Source organism: Antedon bifida, chromosome 10, assembly GCF_963402885.1.
Source record: "Antedon bifida chromosome 10, ecAntBifi1.1, whole genome shotgun sequence".
Taxonomy (NCBI): domain Eukaryota; kingdom Metazoa; phylum Echinodermata; class Crinoidea; order Comatulida; family Antedonidae; genus Antedon; species Antedon bifida.
Window position 1 is genome coordinate 6431487 of NC_136235.1, and position 22512 is coordinate 6453998.

Consider the following 22512-nt stretch of genomic DNA (forward strand, 5'->3'; position numbering starts at 1 on the left):
TAGTATACATATTTATATATAAGTTACTTATATTGTTTGAAAGGTTGCATGGCGAAATCAACTGTTGATTCGTTTCGATCAATATGCTTTGAGACTCCTGAGAACAATCAAAGCATATCGAAACGTCGAGAAAAACAACAGTTCTTTTCAGAACTAATATACGTGGTGTACCGCAAAATACATAGGCCCAACTTCATTTCATTTATTTTGTATTACCAGGGAATAGAAGAGAACATTTTTATACCTTCAAGCTCAGACTATCCTACCCGAGGTGGTGTACCACATCAAAATAACATAACAATTTGGTAACATTATTTTCGTTTCTTGAGTAGCCCGCGGCCAGGTAGCCCGGTTTAAGAGGCGTTTTTATTTGGCCGTCACCTTCTTTTCTTCCCCCGCCTCTCTCTTTTTCTATTTCTTTGTCATTTTCTTTGTCAAAAATAATTCTTGGTCTTATCTTCTTAGTTAGGCCTACCCTATAGGCCTAGGCCCTATCTGCATTAACAATTAAAAAAATGCCCCCTTTTTTTAGACAACTAAATTATTACTCTCTAGGCCTGGCGTATTCCTAATTAATAACTTGTTTAGGTAAAGAGTGTTCATTATAACTATTTCTAAAATAGGCATACAAACTAGGCTAGGCCTAGACTACCTACTTTTATATTGAATTGAAGAGAAGTAGGAGTTAGTTTTTTGTAGGGAATCGGAAGACTCACGGCAACCTCCTTGCTTGAAATTGAGAACCGGCCGTTTATCTTTCCTTATTTCGCGTAAAATTTTGTTGACATCAATTAATCATAATCATCCATTGATTATAGCAGGTACCATGTAACTTCATTCATTCATTCATAATGGTATATTTATTAAAATCATCTTCACAGAAAAACTGAATTGTGACAATTTTTTACATTATTAAAAGGTACTTAAAATATTTCAAATGTTTTAAAAAGATAGCATAAAATAACATCAACAATTGAGAACCACACAATACATCATATAAAAACATTAAAATAAACGAGCACAACATCAAAACAAGTAAAAATCTAAATGACTGGCCAAGTGAATTGAAAAAAACATAAACATATTAAAAACATATTATATTTTATTCTTATTACTTCAAACATATACAGAGGAATAACATTATTTTCAATACAGAACTAAAATCAGTTGCGGTTCCACTGCCTAATCATGTATGGAATGGAGCTGTTACGATATCTGCCAGTCAGTTTGTTTGCGCTTCGTAGGTCTCTGCCATGAGACTCAAAATCGAAATCCCGTTTGGTCGTACAGAAAGATTTAGATCTTCACCAGTCCCTTTTTTAGTCCGACTCATTAATGATGAATATTGAATAGGCTGGCACTATTTTAACTTACAGGTGGACCAATTTTAATGTGTTAATTTTTTAAAACTAGTTTTACCTTTTATACATACTGTATTTATATATTTTTATCAAATTTTGTAAAATACTACTTTTCAGCCTTTTGGCTGCCGTTGTATTTTGATGTCTTTTTTTTATGAATAAATATACCTAAATGTAAACCTACTGAGTGGAATACACTCATCTTGGCTAGACATTAACGAGGCAAAACATTAGCTATAAATTTCATTACGACGAACATTTAACTGTATTAAGTTACACTCATCAAGAGCTAGATTATAGTGCGAAAAGAGAGGCCCTAGAATAATTTTACAACATATTTGATTCAAGTTGGGTAAGACCAGAATGCCACACAGGATCATTCAGTTAAGGGTCTTACATACCCAGTGTAAATAGTTAATAAGTCAACAATTGACATTTTGAATCGCTTAAGGACTTTCAACATAATTATATAATCTATCATTAGCTTTGCTAAGCACTTTAGTGATAGGCCTATGACAGCTCCATTTAAGATCAGAACAGGGAAGAGTTAAATTGAAATTTAACTCTTCCCTGATCATAACTAATGTTAACGCCTAAGATTGTAGTATTATTCACAATGTGCAACGGCTGTCCATCAATGTTTAACATGATTAACATTTTCTCTAGAGAAATTTACACTCATAACTAAACATTTGCTAGGATTAAGTTTCATATTTTTAACTGTCGCCCATTGCGATAGTTCGTTTAAGTGATTTTGCATAAAGCTAGGTTGCTTGCAAAGACGGGGTTCGACAATGGTAATATCATCAACATACTTAAAAATACGTCAATCGGCTTATCGTAAAAAACATCATTATTAACCATGGCAAGGAAGCAGAGGGGTCCTAAGCTGGTACCTTGAGGGACACCTCCATGAATGTATTCCCATTCACTAATGCTGTCTAGATATCTAACACATTGTGTTCGATCACTAAAGGCCAACTCAGACAGCGTCGTACGACTAGGCCCGACGAGACGTCTTGTCTGGACCCGTCTTTCCAAAGTCCTACCGACAGATAATCGTGGACGGACTTGAAATTTAATCAACTTACAGATTAATACATTGTTTGTGGTCAACATAGTCAAAAGCTTTTTTAAAATCAGTTACCACTACAGTACTTTCACTAACTAGTACTTTCCTAACATTAGGAGAAAGTCAATTTGAAAATAGCAGTCATTAACAGTGCCTTGGTAAATTTGCATAATAGGCTAGGAGGCCTAGACCTAGGGCTTCTAACCAAAGATTGTTTAGCGGCGCTATACAATCTTTGTCCTAGCTGAACGAAAATGATCGATGGAATTTCGATAAGTGTATCATGGCAACCATGGAACGTTCCGACCGTTCTTTTCACCGCGCGTAGAACAAAAGATGCATTTCGAACGTGCACGCGTACGCGCTACTAATTATCTATATAAGCAGCGCATCGGCCACCTAAAAATCGACAACAACCTGAGATTTCTCTCTATAGTAGAGCAGTTAATGACATGAGCTGTGCATTTTATTACCAAAGCATGAAACTTGGCACAAAGTTTCTATAATGTATATAGATTCAAAATATCGGGGGGTGCCAAGTGTCCAACGTCCGGTATGGCGGCCATCTTGATTTCAAAATGGCCACCATAAAAACAAAAAATGTTCATATCTTGGCAACTATACACATTAGAGACTTAATTCTGGTTTCAGATTGTTCACAAACTATATATTTCTATTTGCTCTAATGAAAATTTTCGTCCAAAAATGACCGGAAATGACGTTTCTTTCAGTTTGACCTTTGACCTCGTATTTGTATATCTCTGTAACTACTGGTCATTTTCAATCGATTTTGGTGTCATTTTGTTCAGAATAAATACATTTATATTTGTAGTAATGAAACATTTTCACATAAAATGACCGGAAATACAATTTATGACCTTTGACATTTAATTATTGATTTTTAATTATGTGAATATACTGTATGTGGTTTTTGGTGGTCTTAAATGCACCTAATTTTGAACTTTGACCTGATAGGCGTAATTATATTAAATGATTAATGGACTTAAATTGTATATAGTACATAAAATTGGTAAACATTGTGCTTGGTGGTACCATTAGTTCAATGATGTTGGCACCTTCTGATTCGCTAAAAGTTTTAATAGTTTGACAGAGGAAATAACATACATGTTATGGAATACCGTAAAACCTCGAAAAGGTGATAGTATGAGCTTCTTTTCGAGATAGACTGTATTTGAATGTCAAATGAATAGTATGATGATCATGTTTGTATCAATATATTATTAAATGACCTTACAAAGAACCCTTTATATTTCAACAATCAAGCCTCAGTTATTCTACAATTTATTGTTTTCCAAGTGGTAGGCCTATTTTGATTGCATCTTCTTTTTGTAGGCCTATGCTTCCTCGGTAATATGGTCCTACCCCTCCTTCTTTGTCTGTAGATGGTCTTATACCCCATTCTTTGTCTGTGGATGGTCTTATACCCACCTTCTTTGTCTGTGGATAGTCTTATACTCGCTTCTTTGTCTGTGGATGGTCTTATACCCGCTTCTTTGTCTGTGGATGGTCTTATACCCCCCCCCCCCCCCCCCACTTCTTTGTCTGTGGATGGTCTTACACCCCTTTCTTTGTATGTAGATGGTCTTACACGCCTTCTTTGTCTGTGGATGGTCCTACACTCCCTTCTTTGTATGTGGATGGTCCTACACCCACTTCTTTGTCTGTGGATAGTCCTACACCCCCTTCTTTGTCTGTGGATGGTCTTATACCCCCTTCTTTGTCTGTGGATGGTCTTATACCCCCTTTCTTTGTCTGTTGATGGTATTACACCCCTTTCTTTGTGTGTGGATGGTCGTATACCCCTTCTTTGTCTGTGGATGGTCTTACACCTCCTTCTTTCTCTGTGGATGGTCTTATACCCCCTTCTTTGTCTGTGGATGGTCTTATACCCCATTCTTTGTCTGTGGATGGTCTTATACCCACCTTCTTTGTCTGTGGATAGTCTTATACTCGCTTCTTTGTCTGTGGATGGTCTTATACCCGCTTCTTTGTCTGTGGATGGTCTTATACCCCCCCCTTCTTTGTCTGTGGATGGTCTTACACCCCTTTCTTTGTATGTAGATGGTCTTACACACCTTCTTTGTCTGTGGATGGTCCTACACTCCCTTCTTTGTATGTGGATGGTCCTACACCCCCTTCTTTGTCTGTGGATAGTCCTACACCCCCTTCTTTGTCTGTGGATGGTCTTATACCCCCTTCTTTGTCTGTGGACGGACTTATACCCCCTTTTTTGTCTGTTGATGGTATTAAACCCCTTTCTTTGTCTGTTGATGGTATTACACCCCTTTCTTTGTGTGTGGATGGTCGTATACCCCTTCTTTGTCTGTGGATGGTCTTACACCTCCTTCTTTCTCTGTGGATGGTCTTATACCCCCTTCTTTGTTTGTGGATGGTCTTATACCCCCTTCTTTGTCTGTAGATGGTCTTATAATCCCTTCTTTGTGTGTGGATGGTCTTACACCCCCTTCTTTGTCTGTGGGTGGTCTTACATCCCCTTCTTTGTCTGTGGATTGTCCAACACCCTCTTCTTTGTCTGTGGATGGTCTTATACCCCCTTCTTTGTCTGTGGATGGTCTTATACCCCCTTCTTTGTCTGTAGATGGTCTTATAATCCCTTCTTTGTCTGTGGATGGTCTTACACCCCTTCTTTGTCTGTGGATAGTCTTATACCCCCTTCTTTGTCTGTGGATGGTCTTATACCCCCTTCTTTGTCTGTGGATGGTCTTATATCCCCTTCTTTGTCTGTGGATGGTCTTACATCCCCTTCTTTGTCTGGACCCACTACTTTGATTGATTAAATCAGACATTGTTTCTTGTATGATTAGGAGACCAAGACCTTCAAAGTGAAAGTCCACAAGTTGATGCCTAAAAAGGTCTTGTACAGAACAGTATATTGTAGGTCCATGTCACTAATTTGAGAATTACTTGAATAATTATATTGAGATGTCTTTTACGAATTGATTTGGTTCGGATTTTGCTAAAAAATCAATGAGTAGAGAAAATCGAGGAAAAGGATTCAGATGGTTTACAGCAAAGGCCCATTACCATAAAAATGGAGTACATTTTTTTTAGATGCAACGAAAATGAACAAGAATTACCTGAGTTTCTGACTAATGAAAGTAGGTCTACTGCACAAATGCAGGATAAGTTTGTAGTAAGTACTTTGAAAGACGGTATTCTCTTAACTCATGAAAATGAAAACTTTCCGAACTTGTCTCATATGCAACATCAAAGAGGCCAACAAAAGAATGCTACTTTACATCAAAAATATTTCCAAATGGCATCTAACAATTCAATTCAACTTTTATTTCAGACAATTGTCCATATGGTATAATACATTGCAAAAAAAAAAAAAAGATGATGGAGAGAGGACCAAAACTTTTATCTAACGATTGACACATCACAGTTTAGCAAACAAGTCGGCATAGATGAGCTCAGTGATTGCTGTTTCTCAGTGATCTGTCATACTTTACGCCTATCCTATCACATCAAAAGTCAAAAATTCAAAATAATAATTCCTGGTCATTTTTGCAGTGTCATTTATTTCGTTAAAAAAAATTAGGTGCATTTATACCAATGTAAACCACATACAGTATGTTCACATATTATATATGTCAAAGGTTATAAATTGTATTTCCAATTATTTTATGTGAAAATGTTTCATTACTACAAATATAAATGTCTCTATTCTGAACAAAATGACACCAAAATCGATTGAAAATTATCAGTAGTTACTGAGATATACAGATAAGAGGTCAAAGGTCAAACTGGGAGAAACGCCATTTCCGGTCATTTTTTGACGAAACTTTTCATTAGAGCAAATAGAAATATGTGGTTTGTGAACAATTTAACACCAGAATCAAGTCTCTACTGTTTATAGTTGCCAAGATATGAACACTTTTTGTTTTTATGGTGGCCATTTTGAAATCAAGATGGCCGCCATACCGGACGTTGGACACTTGGCACCCCCCGAAATTTTTAATCTATATACATCAAAGAAACTTTGTGGCAAGTTTCATGCTTTGGTAATAAAGTGCACAACTTGGCTATTTTTATGGCACTAACTGCTCTACTACTATCAGTTGTTTTAACGTGTGCTGTTATAGTCTTCACATAACGTGTTACTTAGCAAAATTCGAATTCGAAAATTATTCTAAGATTCTGTTAACCAAGCAATGGCCAACAAATCGATTCAGCTTCAACAACAAGGAATCATGGACCAACCAAATGAAGAAGGGTAGGCCCAGGCTTTTTTGACTTTGAACAAAACAAATGTATTGTTTGTATTGTTGTTAGGCCTAAAAATGACTAGGCCTAGCCTAGGCTAGTAGCTAGCCTAGGCCCCCAGCCTAGCCTAGGCATATAGGCCTAGTAGGTAGAAGGCCCTAGTAGGTTATAGCCTATAACTAGCCTCGCTAGGCCTAGCCAGCCAGGTCCTTTTTTAGTAGTACCTAGGGCCTATAGGCTAGGCCTACTCCCTCTACTCTAGGCTAGACCTAAGGCTAATAAGCTAGCCTATCTAGTAGGCCTAGCTAGTAGTACTAGGCTAGTAGTACTGTAGCAGCCATAGCCTAAGCCAGGTTAGCTAGGCCTACGGAGGCCTACCTTTAGGCTAGGCTAGGCCTAAGTAAAGTAGCCTTAATTAATAAAATGGTAAATTGTTATGTCCCCTAGCTAGCTAGGGGGCATAGCTAGCCTAGTAGTACTACTACTCTAGGCCTAGTAGTCTAGGTTAGGCCTAGCTAGATAAGCTGTAGGCTTAATAAATTATAAATAGAAATACTATGCCTAGGCTAAAGAGGTCCTAGCCTAGCTAGGTCTAGCCTAGTTGGGCCTAAACCTAGCCTGGCTAGGCCTAGTAGTAGTAGGGCCTATATCTTGGCTAGGCCTTGGCTAGAGAGTGCCTAGGCCTAGCCTAGAGGCCTGTGCGTAAAACTAAACGTACTGTAGCTCACTAGTACTAGTAGCTACTAGGCCTAGCTAGGCCTCATGATAGGCTAGGAAAGTAGTAATTACTAACTATGCCGCTAGTAGGCTAAAGTACTAGACTAGGTAGTAGTGTACTAGGTAGGCCTATCCTCTATCTACTACTAGGCTAGACTGTAGGCTACTAGACTAGAGAGAGATTTTCAACCTAGGTAGGGCCTTTTCTTGAAGCAGGCCTAAATACTAGATAGATAGCCTACAAAGCTGAAGGAAGAGCATCGATATTCTTTAGTACTACTGGAACTTGGTCTACTATTGAAATTATTATCGAATAATTTAGTGTACATTTTATGAATTAATTATAATGTTTTGTTTTGAATTAAGTAGATCTCAACAAGATGTACCCCAGCAAGCAAGAAGAAAGTCAATATTTAGAAGGATTTGGACAGCAGTAATTCATCTTCTTTGTATCAGAAGTGATGAATCAGCGGATAGCAACTTAAGTTCGTCATCGACATCATCATCGTCATCATTATCATCATCGTCGTCATCATCATCATTATCATCATCATTATCATCATCATCATCATCATCATCATCATCATCATCATCATCATCATCATCATCATCATTGCAATCGTCTATGAGGTCATCGGCATTCGCGCTTTCTCCTGGCCAAATACTTGCCATACCAGGTCTATCACCCGGAAAAATCAATCTCCCAAGGAAACGTGTTTGTAGTGCGGCGTCATCAACCTCGGCATCTACCGCTTCTCCATCCCAGTGTATTGCTAAAAAACCAACATCCGCGTTATCATCCGGTACGGTTTCACAAAGAAAACGTTTTGGTAGTGTTCCATCATCTTCTTCATCGCAATGGCCATTGTCATCTACCAGTAGCTTCGATAGTGCGTCGACAAGTAACACCACTACCACCTCACCAAAATCCGTCGGTAACTGTAGAGATGCTACATCAAAACTTTCTGAAATGCTGCCGCCTATGAGGTTATTGGATAGCACATGCGTCTCCCACCTTTGTAATCCAGTACGTCTTGGGCAGGGAAGTTATGGACGTGTTGACTTGATGTCATCGAATCTATTTCCAGGTCATCAACTCCTTGTCGCAGTCAAGACGGCTTTTTTGGATAGCTACAACAATCCTGATGAAGCATGGTACCAGATGGTTATGGAAGCGCGTGTTATGAAGTTTTTATACGATCTACCTTCAGTTCCTCAAGTCTTTGGCGTTTTTCGCCAAGGTCAGGTATGCTGTATGGTACAGGAGTTTATAGGAAACATTCGCAACATGTCCAGTACAACATTTCTGCAAGTATTGCAAACAGGACAACCGTCATTAAGTGCGCTTGAATGTATATCTATGGCAATAGAAGTGGTCACTGCCCTCAAAACCATCCATCAAAGAGGACTGCTTCACAATGACGTAGCACTTAGAAATATCTTAATCCACCACGATGGAACCACCTATAGAGCGAAGATTACAGATTTCGGGATGGCATGCAGACTGCAATACCCAAGAGAACATAAGAAGTTAACGTTTTCATCGATGGACGAGGGCCTACAGTTCCGCCAAGATTATCCAGACGTAGCACCAGAAAAATATCTTAATGGTGCTTGCGATTCAGTTAAGGGTGACGTGTATTCTGTCGGTCATGCTTTGAAGATCATAGCATTAGCAATTGGAAGTAGGGAGATGATTGACCTCGGACAGGCTTGTACAGCATTCAATGCTGATGATCGACTATCTCTTGATCTTGTAATCAAAATCTTGCACACCATCAAAGAAAATGAAAAGATAATTCCAACATGCCGGGGTATTAACCAGCGTTTGATTTAAACATAATTTTTTTTATTATTCACATTCATAGCGTTCAAATATTAAACGAATAATAATAGTAGTAATATTGATAATATAAACATCATTAAATAATATAAAACATATATTCATCAATGTTTGTTTCTCTCTCTTATTTATTATATTAGTTTCTTATGTTCATACTTAAGTTTTAAACGTAAATATATAATAAAAACAGACCAAATCTCGCACATAATGATGATAATAGTATATATAATAATAACAATATTAAAAAAAAAACGAACCTGTTGCTATTGGTAAGTATTGTATCTACGTAAGTATATACGATTTGTTATTAATTTTTATGTATAATTTCCAAAGGTAATAAAATTAAAAATGTAATGTAAATAACTAACTAGATGTTTTCATATCTCTTCACTGATAATTCTTTTAATGTATAATTAATAATGATAATTATTCTTTTTTTTATAATAAATGTTTAAATTTTCGGTAAACCAATTGTCAAGTACTTACTTGCTACGTTTCGGCTATTTTCAGTAGCCCATGTCACGCATATAACTCTGAGATGATCTGTTATTCGTAGTACTTGGCAATTGGTTTACCGAAAAGTGAAACATTCATTTATAAAATATTAATTTGAAACCAGATGGAATTTTTCGAGGATAATTATTTTATTTAGAAACATAAAGGCACCCTCGCTTTCATTGTATCTCAAATATTGTTCCTATATTAGTTATTATATTAGTTATTATAATGTTGTGTTAATGCTATTATATTTTGTTCTATCTTAGTTTGCAACGAAGCAGCAACTACGGTATACATGACGTTTATTCAGGGCAATCCTTTAACCCGTTATAGGTAAATTATATTGTATTTTTTTTCAAGATTTAGTATACTTTATATAAGTACTGTATAGTTAGTATAACTTGATTTTTTTTTTCTTTTTCACGAAACCCTGCCACGACTGATATCTCGGATGATTTCAGGTACGAATATTGAATTGCAATTTTAATTAATTTCAATAAAATAAATAATTATTAACTTAGTAGTTGACATTTTTAGTCACGTGCAAACAGCTCACTATGTCGGTCGGTTGGTAAACACTAACTCAAATTTGCGCACGCGACTGCAGCCATGTTATATGGCCTTGTTTTTTTAAATATATAGTCTGAGCTGTATATACGTTACTGTGTAACTTGTTAAAATACTGAATAAAGCTATGATTTAAAGCTCTGTCCACACTAGTAAACTTCATGTGTCAAACAAATGTTAAGTGAAGTATATAGAAATGATGATGTCATATTATTACTGCAATGTTTGAGCATTCACTACCATATTTGGGCACAAGTTAATTTTTATAACTCTGAATTCTTTTCTTTTGATTTATACTTGTTTGCGAGGGCACTACTACTCTACGACCTTCCAGGAAATCGACTTGGAGATGATGTTGTTCAAACAAAAGTTTTCAATATTTCAGGTAAAACAATCACATTTGTTATTAATTTAAGGTTGAGTCTAGCTTAACCTAGTTGAATTAATTTACACACAAATATTATTATTGTTTCATAGCTTTGTATTTTTCCCCTAGAATTACGGCAACTACCACAACAACCTGTCCCCGAAATGTTAGGTAAGCAATTAACCAATCATATATTGATTCTAAATTCTAAACCAAACGTTTTACTTACAAATATTTGTTTATAAATTTGTAATTTTTATTTCTTTTCATGTACGACGGGAACTACGACAACTCATCGAAAATGAATTAATGCAAGATAAGGTTCTCAACATTTTAGGTAAAAACAACAAACAACTTCGGGTCTAACTTGCGAAAATTTAACCATACAAATATTTATTTTGTTTATAACTTTGTATTATATGTAATTCTTTTTTTTTTCTTTTCATGTACGACAACTACCACAACTCATCACCAAGCAATGAATGCAAGATGATGCTCTCAACATTTTAGGTAAAAACAACAAATCACATGCAGTAAAACAAGTTTAACTCTAACGAAATTTAAACAATACAAATATTTATTTTGTTTATAACTTTGTATTATATTATGTAATTCTTTTTCTTTTCATGAATACGGGAATCGATTTTTCATGTACCATAACATGGTTTTAATGAGCACTTTACGGGTACAGTATTTAATTTTCTATAAAATGGCAACACAATTTGTTACTTTAGGTCTAAAGTATGTAACAGATTGAACAGTATAGGCCTAAAGTATTCAGTATCGGGTAGTGCATTAGTAACAGAGTTGGCCTAATAGATCAGACGGTTAAGGAACTTCTTATTTAATACATGTGTTTGATTTAGTTTAGAATACTATGCCACATAGTGCATTGGTGTACACGATCTAGCACATTTATTAAGCTAAGCAACAAGAGTCTTTAATACAGTCAATCAAAACCTCACACATCATATTACAAATCGTACAATTTTTAGTCGCGTGGACGCGACTCTATAGTTCACTATGTCGGTCGGTCTGTCGGTCTGTCTGTCGGTCTGTCTGTCGGTCCGGTATCACTATGCATAGCACGCGACTTAATGGCTGCTGGCCTTGTTTTTTAATGACCTTGCTTGACATCGGATAACCGTTCGTGCTCGATGTAAAAGCACGCCCAATGCTAGCAATATTTTTCTTAGGACGCCGGACTGAATCCGGGCGCGATGTGAAAGTTGCTTGAGTAGGGAGGTTTTGGATTTTCCGACGATCTAGGACATTCAGAATACGTATGGTCACTTGTTGCCTATGTCGTCGTCATCGTCGTATACCTGTAAAATCGAAAAAAAAATGCAGTTCGGGCAACCTCCGGATGCGTATAAGTGGGTTTGCCTAAACTCTCTATTACTTTATTTACTTACCTCTACTTTATACTGATTTATTTTTTTGGAGGTTTGCAGGGTTTAGCAATCATTTTTGACCAAAAAATGATGTTTTACCCCAAAAATAAGTAGTTAACAGTAGAAATTTAATATTTTTTACATGGATATACCCAGTGGGTTGTACAATACATGATTCAATCACTTTTATGTTGGTTCGGTGGGGTTTGCTATGTTTTTTTGGAGGTTTTCTGGAAGTTAGCAATACCCTGTTTTTCCCGCCAAATTGGACGCCATATTGGATTCTGGCATGATGATTTCATTGTTATCGACTCGATTTATCAACTACTATGAGAAGTAGTTATTAAAGTAAGCCTCAGCTAATTTAAATCATCATAACACAACTCCAAGTAAAAAAAACGTGAATTGGTTTTCCCTATCCCCTATATAGGTATTTGTGTGTGTTAATAGGCATTTGTGTGTGTTATATAGGCCAAAATTTAAAAGGACCCTGGGATGGGGATTTTTTTTCTGACATTCTATATGGTATACTCTATCAGAAAAACCCAAAAAAAATGTTCCTATACCTTTTTCCCGCAAAATTTGTACTGCACTCAGGCTAGGAACGATACTGCAATTTGTAGCAACTAAAATATGTAGTTGTCGCAGTCAAAGGACTGATTACGAGATTTTATCTTGGTAAGTGTAACAGATAACATTGCACAAACATACATAATAACTAAAGTACAAATATTAATTTAACTTTACTGATAACTTATGCTTGTTCAGTAAAAAAAACAAGATAAGGGGTACATTCATGGAAAGATAATGGACGCAATGACATTGTGAAATAATATACCAAATCAACTAACACTAGTTTATATGAAAGACAGTAATTTTGTATATGGGTTCAACATAGTATCAGTAGGCCACTACGAATTTATTTTGAATTGGTTATTACTGAGTGGTCTAGAATTTAAGTTAAAACATAGAAAAATGAGAATAAAAACAAACCCGGAACCTGCTGTTTTATAGTTTTATATGCAGACGTCTTAACAATATCATCAGTGGAATGGTTCAAATTCGCTGTCTATTGGAGTGTCCCTGGAGTTGGCCCTTCTTTTATACATACAGATATTACCACGTCCTAATAGTACTTATATTAAGGGTCTTCCACACCTGTTCCGGCACGGTTCCGGTCCGGCGCCGGAAAATCCAATCGAACGTCCATGTTTCGTTTTTACGCGGCTACGCGCATATCGATTGGCGCATAGCCGCGTGGAGCGTCGTCAAAACGAAACATTGATGTTCGATTCGCCGGACCGGAACCGTGCCGGAACAGGTGTGAAAGGCCCTTTAGAGAGTGGACTTGGGTCCATAATTCATACACAAGGTAGCCCTATGCATCTATATATAGAGTTACGTAAGGGCAAAATTAATTAAATCGCGCCATACTCGTACTTTCGGCGCTCGTGTACCATCTAGTAAGTGACAATTTTCACTACATTGCGTTACGTCCTTTCGTTGCGTCGTGTGAACCAAACATAAATCCTAGTTTCTCAAAATAGAACGCAATACAAGTAAAAAATGTAATGATTTTGTGTTGAATTTTGTCACATGCTTGGTTCCCACTGAGACGCAACACAAGGACGTACGTAACGCAACGCAAGTGATTTGACCAATCACCAGCGATTTGGGCTCTTGCTTCGGTTATAACCAAGCTTATGCGTGCATAAAGTGCATATGGAATGTCATGTTTTTTGTTTGTTTTTTTTAAACTATATGAGTGATTTTATTATATCTATAATTTTAGGGTTTTATTTCTAATGCAAGCTTAAATATTCAGGAAGGAAATATTCAGTTGTTGTTTGTGGTGTGTTTTTTTTACAGCAGTTTCTTTATAACATTAACGTACGACCTATTACTTGAGTGATTTAATCCTATTATCGTATGATGAAATTGCATACTCGAAGAAAAGAAATCATGATGTGAATGGAAGAAAACAAATATTACGGCATTACTTTTAGAAAATTATTTGCAGAAAATCTTAAAACAAAAATTAACAGACGACGAAACTGGAACAAATGAATTAAGTACGACTTTCTGATAATCGCTACATGAACAAAGTCATTTGATCAAACAAAAGGAATTTGTGTTTTTAAGGGTAACGAGACCCGGATGCGATATTTATTTTCGTACATATACGTTAGGGACCCCTCATGAAACGTCACATAATAAACATGAATATTCATTAGTCGTATCCATAAGGTGTGAACTAAAATTCGCTAATAATGCATACAAACGGAATGTTTTAATAGGAAAGGTCATCATATCTTAGATTCTGACATTACTTTTATTTCTTTAAAAAATTACATAATACAATAGCCTAACTTAATAGAAATAATACAAATAATCTGTATACATATAACTATAATAACTATTTATTACGTACTAACACTAGGGGGATGGTTGGGACCAAACCCACCCATCATTTGAGTTTACATCGGATGTTCTGAAAGTCTTGTACTTTGGATAGGTATACAATCTACACATCGCCACCGCGGTATATTGTGTACTTTAGGGTTCAAGATAATTAATGTACCTACCAATTTTGCATTGTGCTGTCGCCGTGTGACTACAGTATACAGTACCGTATTTGCAGCGGTGGATACATTGAATTCAGCAAGCATCAATATCGTACGAAGTGAAAATGTGAGTACTTAACTGATCTGAGAAACATCTTAAAAATTATAACTAACATGTATAGTTACCGTAGGCTTAACATGAGATGTGTGGGGAAATGTAGACATAGGCTGTTTGAAAATGGTGGTCATTATTAAGTGAAACAGCATTTTATTTTAAAAAGAAGTTTAACGGTCCAGAGATTTTTTCCAGAAAAAAAAACAAATGTACAACTTCATATCTTACAGTTTTAATACTTAAAATGTGAAAATTCGTGGTTATATTATAGCAACAACAAAAAAAAAACCAAAAATAAATAATGCAAGTATTACCTCAGTTTACATACTCTATTTTATAATGTAAATCTGTAACTTGTGTATTTTTGCTTAGAGTAGGTCACAACCAATGTATATTTTTAGTCATAATACTAAATTGTAGGTCAAATGATTTATACGGATTTTGCATCTACTAATATTAATAATAGTAGTCCTTAAACTTTTAAATGGCATATGCAACACTAATATATCAAACACTACTACTACCACGCCGAGAATTGTAAAGGGTCTTTAATTTTTTTTACATTTTAATTTTAAAGTTTTTGTTTTGTGAAATAATGTATGTGTATTGTACCTGTATACGGATTCTTGTTTATTTATTTTTTTATTATCTGATTTTTATCGTATTAATATTTGCCAATCTTTAAGATGAATTTCTCTTCTTATTATGATAATGAACAAATAAAGCATTTCAGCATTCAGTATTATGGTTTAATTAAATTTAAAAACAAACCACAATTAACGATCGTTTAGTTTTTCCCAACGCAGAACTAATGATAAGTCATGGCAGATATGATTTGGACCATCAAGATAAAGACAGAAACATGTTCATGACAGTTAGTGTTAAGAATTAGGGTTAGGAGTAACGTTTTGGTTAGGATTAACGTTAAGGTTTGGATTATCGATATTTTTAAAGGGTCTTTCTATAAGCATACTGCTGTATTCATGTCGATGGTCCGAATGTAATTAATCAATCGTTACGTGATCTACTCACAATTTGCTACACGTTTTTAGTTAGTTGTCCTTACACATCATAACTACACCATATTTCAGGTCATACATATTATCATCCGTATACAATAATTAAAAACAAAATGCGTATCGGTAGTGTGTAGGCCTAAAACACGCGCGTACGGACGGACGCTTACAGTTTAAAAAAGTATTAAAGTATTTATAATCAAAACATCTAGTTTATTTCAGTGTAAAAAGAGAAACACAACAATTACAAAGCATATACAAAACCAATTAAAATGAATTAAATCAAGACTGTAGCCTATAACGTATAAAAAGTTATTCTGAATCTACTTTAAAAATAATAACAATAAAAGGGCCTTTTTATCATAGTGTACATTATATGGGCATTGTATGCCAAGATTGAGCTTGTTGGAACATTATTTTTCACAACCAACATATTTCTGTTTAAACACTGTATTCAAATATCATAGTTAAGAAAACGTCGAAAATGAAAAAAAGGACCAATGTTACAGTAGGCATGTCATATCATGATTTGATTAAGCCTACTTCAATCTGTACTGAATGAAAAAATACATGAATTATCTTTAGTCATACAGATTTCTGTTTAACAACCAGTTTTGTATCACGTAAACCAGCTTTGCGCAAACTTTTTTATCGCGGCCTAGACCAAGCCGCAGCCCAACGCAATGAAGCTATTACTAGGCCTGAACGAATCCGGCTCCTCAATTACGGTTTATAGTTTGCGGAACGTTAACGTAAACATCTATATAGTTTAAATGTGAGGAATACTGTATTATGTCAAAGATGGTCACTACACTTAGTTTTGTAAATATTGATGCGGATCAATAGACTTTGTTCTTTGTAATGTTCAGTAGGCCTACTATTTGTATAAAGCATCGCACTAATCAGTTTTCACATTGATAAATGACGGGTAATGACGATAAATGACTGTAGGCGGATTTTGTATAAAATAACAATATTTGGGTTAAAAAAATATAACAAACAAACATTCTAGATAATCGGTGTGTAAAGTATCATTGAAGGAAATAATGACCCATGTTACAGTAGGCCTATGTCATATCATTATTTGATTAGGCCTACTTCAATCTATACTGAATAAACAATTACATGAATTATCTTTAGCCATACATATTTCTGTTTACCAATCAGTTTTTATCACGTAAACCAGCGTTTCACAAACTTTTTATATCGTGGCCTAAAATCTGGTTCCGGAGGCCAATCCGCAGCCCAACATAATGAAGCTATTACTAGGAATAAATGTAGGCCTAATAATGACCCATAAGAAATAATGTTTGTGATATAAGTAGTGATTTGATAACACTTAATAATATATATTGCTTTGTCGGTTTATCGAGAAGGTTTTCAATTAGTCAATTATTTTGACGCTGTCTAATAACATTTAACTATACTTTTGTTAAAAGTGACACTATGTTCATGACATTCTGCGAAACCGTTGAAAGTTACGTTAGGCCTCTGACCTATTTAAAAACGGTATTATTCATTTTCTATATGCCTTTTTGACGCTCCATTTTTACTGTATAATATGATGGTATCAATTTTTCTCCGCGCTGCGTTAAACCATGGTTTAATTATATTTTATCATAAGTATAATTCATCCGTGGTAAAACAAAGAACAATTTCTTTTCCACGCTTACTCTATTCCCAACACCTTCTCCTGAAATTGACTCCTTCCTCTAATTAGCATAACATGGCTCCTCCACGTTGTGTTGTATAACGTGATAATGTCGCATCTCTTGTTCATCCTCATCAGTATTCAACCCATATTCCATGTAAGTCTGTGAATATGATGAAACAAAAAAAGCCGTTATATAATATCTCTATCTTTTTTTCATGAGTAATGTTGATATTATACATGTATTGTTTTCATGCCAATAACCTTAAGCTCTGTCTACTATATCAAACTAGTTCGACAACAAAAAAGTGTAATGTACCCAAATATGGTAGTGATATGAAGTCAGCATGTCCATATATGGGCACATAACATTTTTTTGGTCACATAAAGTTTGATAGTGTAGACAGAGCTTTATGATTGTTTTGCCCTTAAATTATAAAACCCACGTCTACCTTTCCAACCAACATTAACAATAATAATATTTATTTTCATGTGTTGTATTTCGTTTTATTTATAGATAAAACAATTAGGATTATAATAATTTCGTATCAGTGAATATATTAACTAATGAAAAATGCAGTGCACTTTTGATTAGTTATGAACAAGTTTAAAAGTTGTTATGTTACCTGGTGGTATATATATATACTCACTACATTAAAACATATTTGTGACAAAAAAATATGATGCTAGCAGCCTAAGTATACATGTTAACCTATGTTTTGCATAACTATAACGTCTTATAAACATGAATCGTTCAACTTTGTAATATTCTCCAAGCTGAATATCATTATCCTACACAAATCGTACCCAGTGCGGAGAATAGAACGCAAACTTCTACCTTTAAAAAAGTGTTTACAAATGTTTATTTGTACGATTTGTATATAAATATGCCTAAATTGTGAGGAAATGTCGTCATACCTAGACAATTTCAGTAAATCGCGCGTTATTGACCTTACTCAATGGTTTAGAAAGTGGTATTGAAATAACTATCAAAATGGAATACAATTATTTTGGTTTTTTGTGTTGTTTTTGTATAGAAAAAAAGTTTCTCCTTAGTAGTGCTTGAATCACCTTTTGGCACACACAAAAGTGTCCTCATTTCCTTCTAGAGCTGTCCCCTTATAGGGGTTGGCCATCAGTGTTAAAACATATTTCGCCTTGTTTTGCGGGAATAAGTGACAATTCGATTTATTTGATCCAGAAAGAAAACAAAATATCATAACATTAAAAGCAAACAATGTAGGATCAGGGAGATTTTCATTAAGTCCACGAAGATGGGACCGTTGGTACGGATGACAAAGAAATAAAGACATTTATTTGCTAATATTATACGTTTGTATATTTTTAATTGGGTTCTCCTGTAGACATATTTACGTTCAATTTAGGCGTGACGACAGCCGCCTGAATGAAAGCCACCCAGAAATTAAATAATATATACTTTTGTAGACAGTGATATTGAAATGTTGACCTTTCCATAATAGTGTCCGAAAGGATGGTTAAATAGAGCGAAATATGTGGCGTATTTATATAAGATTTGTAAATTGATCACAAAATCATAGGATTAATACACAGTACTTAATTCTTGTTTGTTATCGTCCATGTTTTGTATAAGTGGTGAGCTTTTCTATATTAAACAAAATGTAAACGAATTTTTTTTATATTCTAGATGTTTTTTTCAAAGAGAGGTTATTTTAGGGAATACAATCATGAATGATATCCAGTATGATAATTACTGTAATGTATTCATGCGGTTTGGATAAAACAAAAGTAATCAACAAATAATAATATTAATAACATAAACTGTATATAAATATGTAATAACCAACCTTTGTAGCTTTTTTGCAACAATTGATACCAAAGCATAGTCCTATCAATAGACCAACGACCAAGCCAATAACAAATGTTCCTATCATTAGACGACTGCAGATGTTAATGAGGGATGGTGGTTTCTCTAAGAGAAAAATAAATGAACAAAATGAAGTGTCAATAATGGACATTGTTTCAAACGGTGCCATGCGGAGTCATGGTTTTTATAGGCCTTTCATTTTTTTTATAGCTATATGAACTTGACTAAAGGGTAATGAAAAAATGAAATCGTACCGGAGATGGTTACGTTTACAAAATCTGTTGTAGATCCAATGCTATTGGTAACATTCACTGTTATCATATATTCTGTCTGTTCATTAACATCTGGTGCGGTGAATGTCAATGTGGATTTGCCATCTTCATATTCAATATCAGAATCATTAATGGCCCAATTATAGGTGACGTCAGTAGGATTGTATGATAACATTAACATTTCAATAGTAACATTTTCACCAGAAACAGCGTTTATGTAACCAAGTGAATAAAAGCTAGGTTCATCTAAGAAACAAAAAGCAATTAACAGATAGAAGTCGTCCTTTATATAATTTGCATTGGCATTTGCATTGTGTTACGACGGAACAGCTGCAGTGTGGTCCCTTAATTGTACGCACGCGCAGCATAGATCAAATTGATACGCCCTCATTTCTACAGTATTTTTATTCACGAAGCGGGATCTCCGAGTGTAAGAAGGCATGAACATGCCGATGTCTACACTTACAGTAATCTAGTTGTATCACACCACTTTCCTTTTTTCCAACAGTATTACTAGCTATACATGTGTAGTTTCCACTGTCATCTTCTGTCACCCTATGTCGTGTGTATGTTAGTATTGTAGTGTCATTTGCTATGATGGTCCCATTATGGTAAAGCTTTAACTGAGGAACAGGGTTACCATTTCCAGAACATGTCATTGTAAAAGATGGATCAGTAGATGAAGTGATATCATTTATAACGTCATCAATATCTGTAATGCAACGTAGATGTGTGGTCTTAGATATCGAAATAGACAGTTTTATAATAATAGTCATTAATCTCAATTCAAGTTTGCAATTTTCCTATATTTTAGCTGAATACAAGGGGATAGGCTTGTTTAAACGTGGGACCAAAGCCACCCCACCCGGAAATCGCGGTCCAACTGGATAGTCTGGGATTTAGATTTTAATACGACGGACACGCCCACGAAGAAGTTTCACGGATTAAATAACACGATGGCACGGCTGGTCACTCCCTACTGTAGGCTAGACACCGCCGCGGCGTAAATCACTGCATTTAGACATGTAATTACGATACTTTTTTTTTTCTCTTTTGTGGCGTTAACCACTATTTTATTCATTTCATTCTCAAATGATCAATACAATGATTTTACACTTCATCCAAATATATATTCCCTTGTTATTCTTTTCTGTTATTTTCTTGTACTTTCTTTTATCTTTAGTACGATTTGATCGAAACAACTCGGTCAAATATATATATATATATTTATATATACTTTATACTTTTATATGTATTATCCACTTTTTTCATTATTTTCTTTTATTTTAACTATTCCTTTCTACAATAGGTCTATGTCTTTGTACAAAACACACATGTGCATATATTCGAGTACATGATTGCACACATGCATACCCACGACAAAGGTATATAAATGAATAAATATTTACAATATATAAAATGCAATACAATTATTATTCTTTTTTTTTCTTTTTTTACAATAAGAACATAAATAAAAATATAAAATTCAAATAGTTATAGTAAGCTTTAAAAATTCTTTCCTTACTATTGTGTTTTAGTTTTATGTCTCATGGTTATAATTGTTGCTTACTTATATGTTACGTTTCGTTTTGTTTTTAATATTTATTTCATTTATTTTCATTTTTTAAAAAATAATTCTATATAAAGATTTAACCACCTATTGTCATTGTACAGCGTTATATAAACCTCTGTAGAATATACCGTATTATAATAGTCGGTTAAGGTATAACCTATTATTTTTTTCTGCCAAAAAGAGGCGAGAAAGTGAACCATAATTCCATTTCTTTACTTTTTTCAAAATGTGTGCTTTATAGATACAGAAGCATCCAAGCGAGAACATGTGGTCAACATATCTGTTTCCGGTACCGAGTACAATATTTTGAAAGTTTGCCTCAATTCCAAACTTATATGTGGTATAAACATTAATGTATTTCCATAAATCATTTGCTTCAGTACATTGGTAAAAGAAGTGTTTATCATCTTCTATTACATTGCATTGCAGGCAAGTGTCTGTATTATTAATATTCCATTTAAAGAGCCTTCTATTGGTAGGAATAATACAATGCAATAGTTTGAAATTTAGCTGTTTAAGTTTGTTATCTTTAATATCATTTACTTTTCTTTTCCACGTCAGTGACCAATCGTTCTCTATATTAAAATGTGTTTCCCACTTTGTTTTACTCTTGGTTGGTTCTTTACATTTTTTTTTTATAAAAAAGAGACGAATGTTTTTACAACTCATTTTACTATACTGTATTGATATAACTTCGTTAACTTTTACATTATCAATTTTTGAATAAATTATATCTTTCCATTCTCGTGGTATTGCTTTTAGTAGACATGACAATTCAGCAATCCAATTCGATTTGATATTTAACAAAAATAGTAATTCATTTGTATTAATAAATCTGTTATCAATTATAATATGTTTCATATGTAATTACGATACTTTATGTGCGAAACATTGTTACAAATAATCCAATTATTCCAGTCACGTACAAGATTTCAACAGTAAATTGTTCAATTAAATGTTATATATATAAATTATTTTCTTTTACATTTATTATTTAATACTACGCGAATTATACAATAATTATTTTAAATAAAATTGTACATCTGGCATCATTGCTTTATTGATCCATATTCAGTTTATTTTCTAATATAAAAATAATTAGGTTTAGGCCTATTTAATTAAAGTATTCCGTTAATGATGTTTGAAATATCTAATAGGTTGTTATTATGGATTGGCTTCTAATGTGGTTATCTGTTTCATCAAAGCTATGCGACAAATAACAAAATTATACAGAACTGTATTTCAAATTAAGTTCCGCGTTATGTACTGTAATTAACTTTGATTGCTATTGTCTAATAAATTGCTATTTTTCGTGCATTTGCACCGTAGCCTATTAATTAGGCCTATAGATAGGCGGAACAAGTCAATTCTTGGTAAATTGCAGCAACTTCTATCATAAATGTTATCG

The 22512-nt window shown here is 34.4% G+C and overlaps 1 protein-coding gene across 1 annotated transcript; it reads right to left on the reverse strand.

Moving 5' to 3' along the window:
• Positions 1 to 16117: 16117 nt before the first annotated feature.
• On the reverse strand, positions 16118 to 20190 carry LOC144854603 (uncharacterized). Its single transcript, XM_078712541.1, has 4 exons — positions 19998 to 20190; positions 19514 to 19777; positions 19240 to 19364; positions 16118 to 17576 (listed from the first exon to the last, which is right to left on the reverse strand). The coding sequence occupies exons 1-4, from the start codon at positions 20188 to 20190 to the stop codon at positions 17475 to 17477; spliced, it is 684 nt and encodes a 227-aa protein (XP_078568667.1). The 3' UTR covers positions 16118 to 17474.
• Positions 20191 to 22512: the final 2322 nt, after the last annotated feature.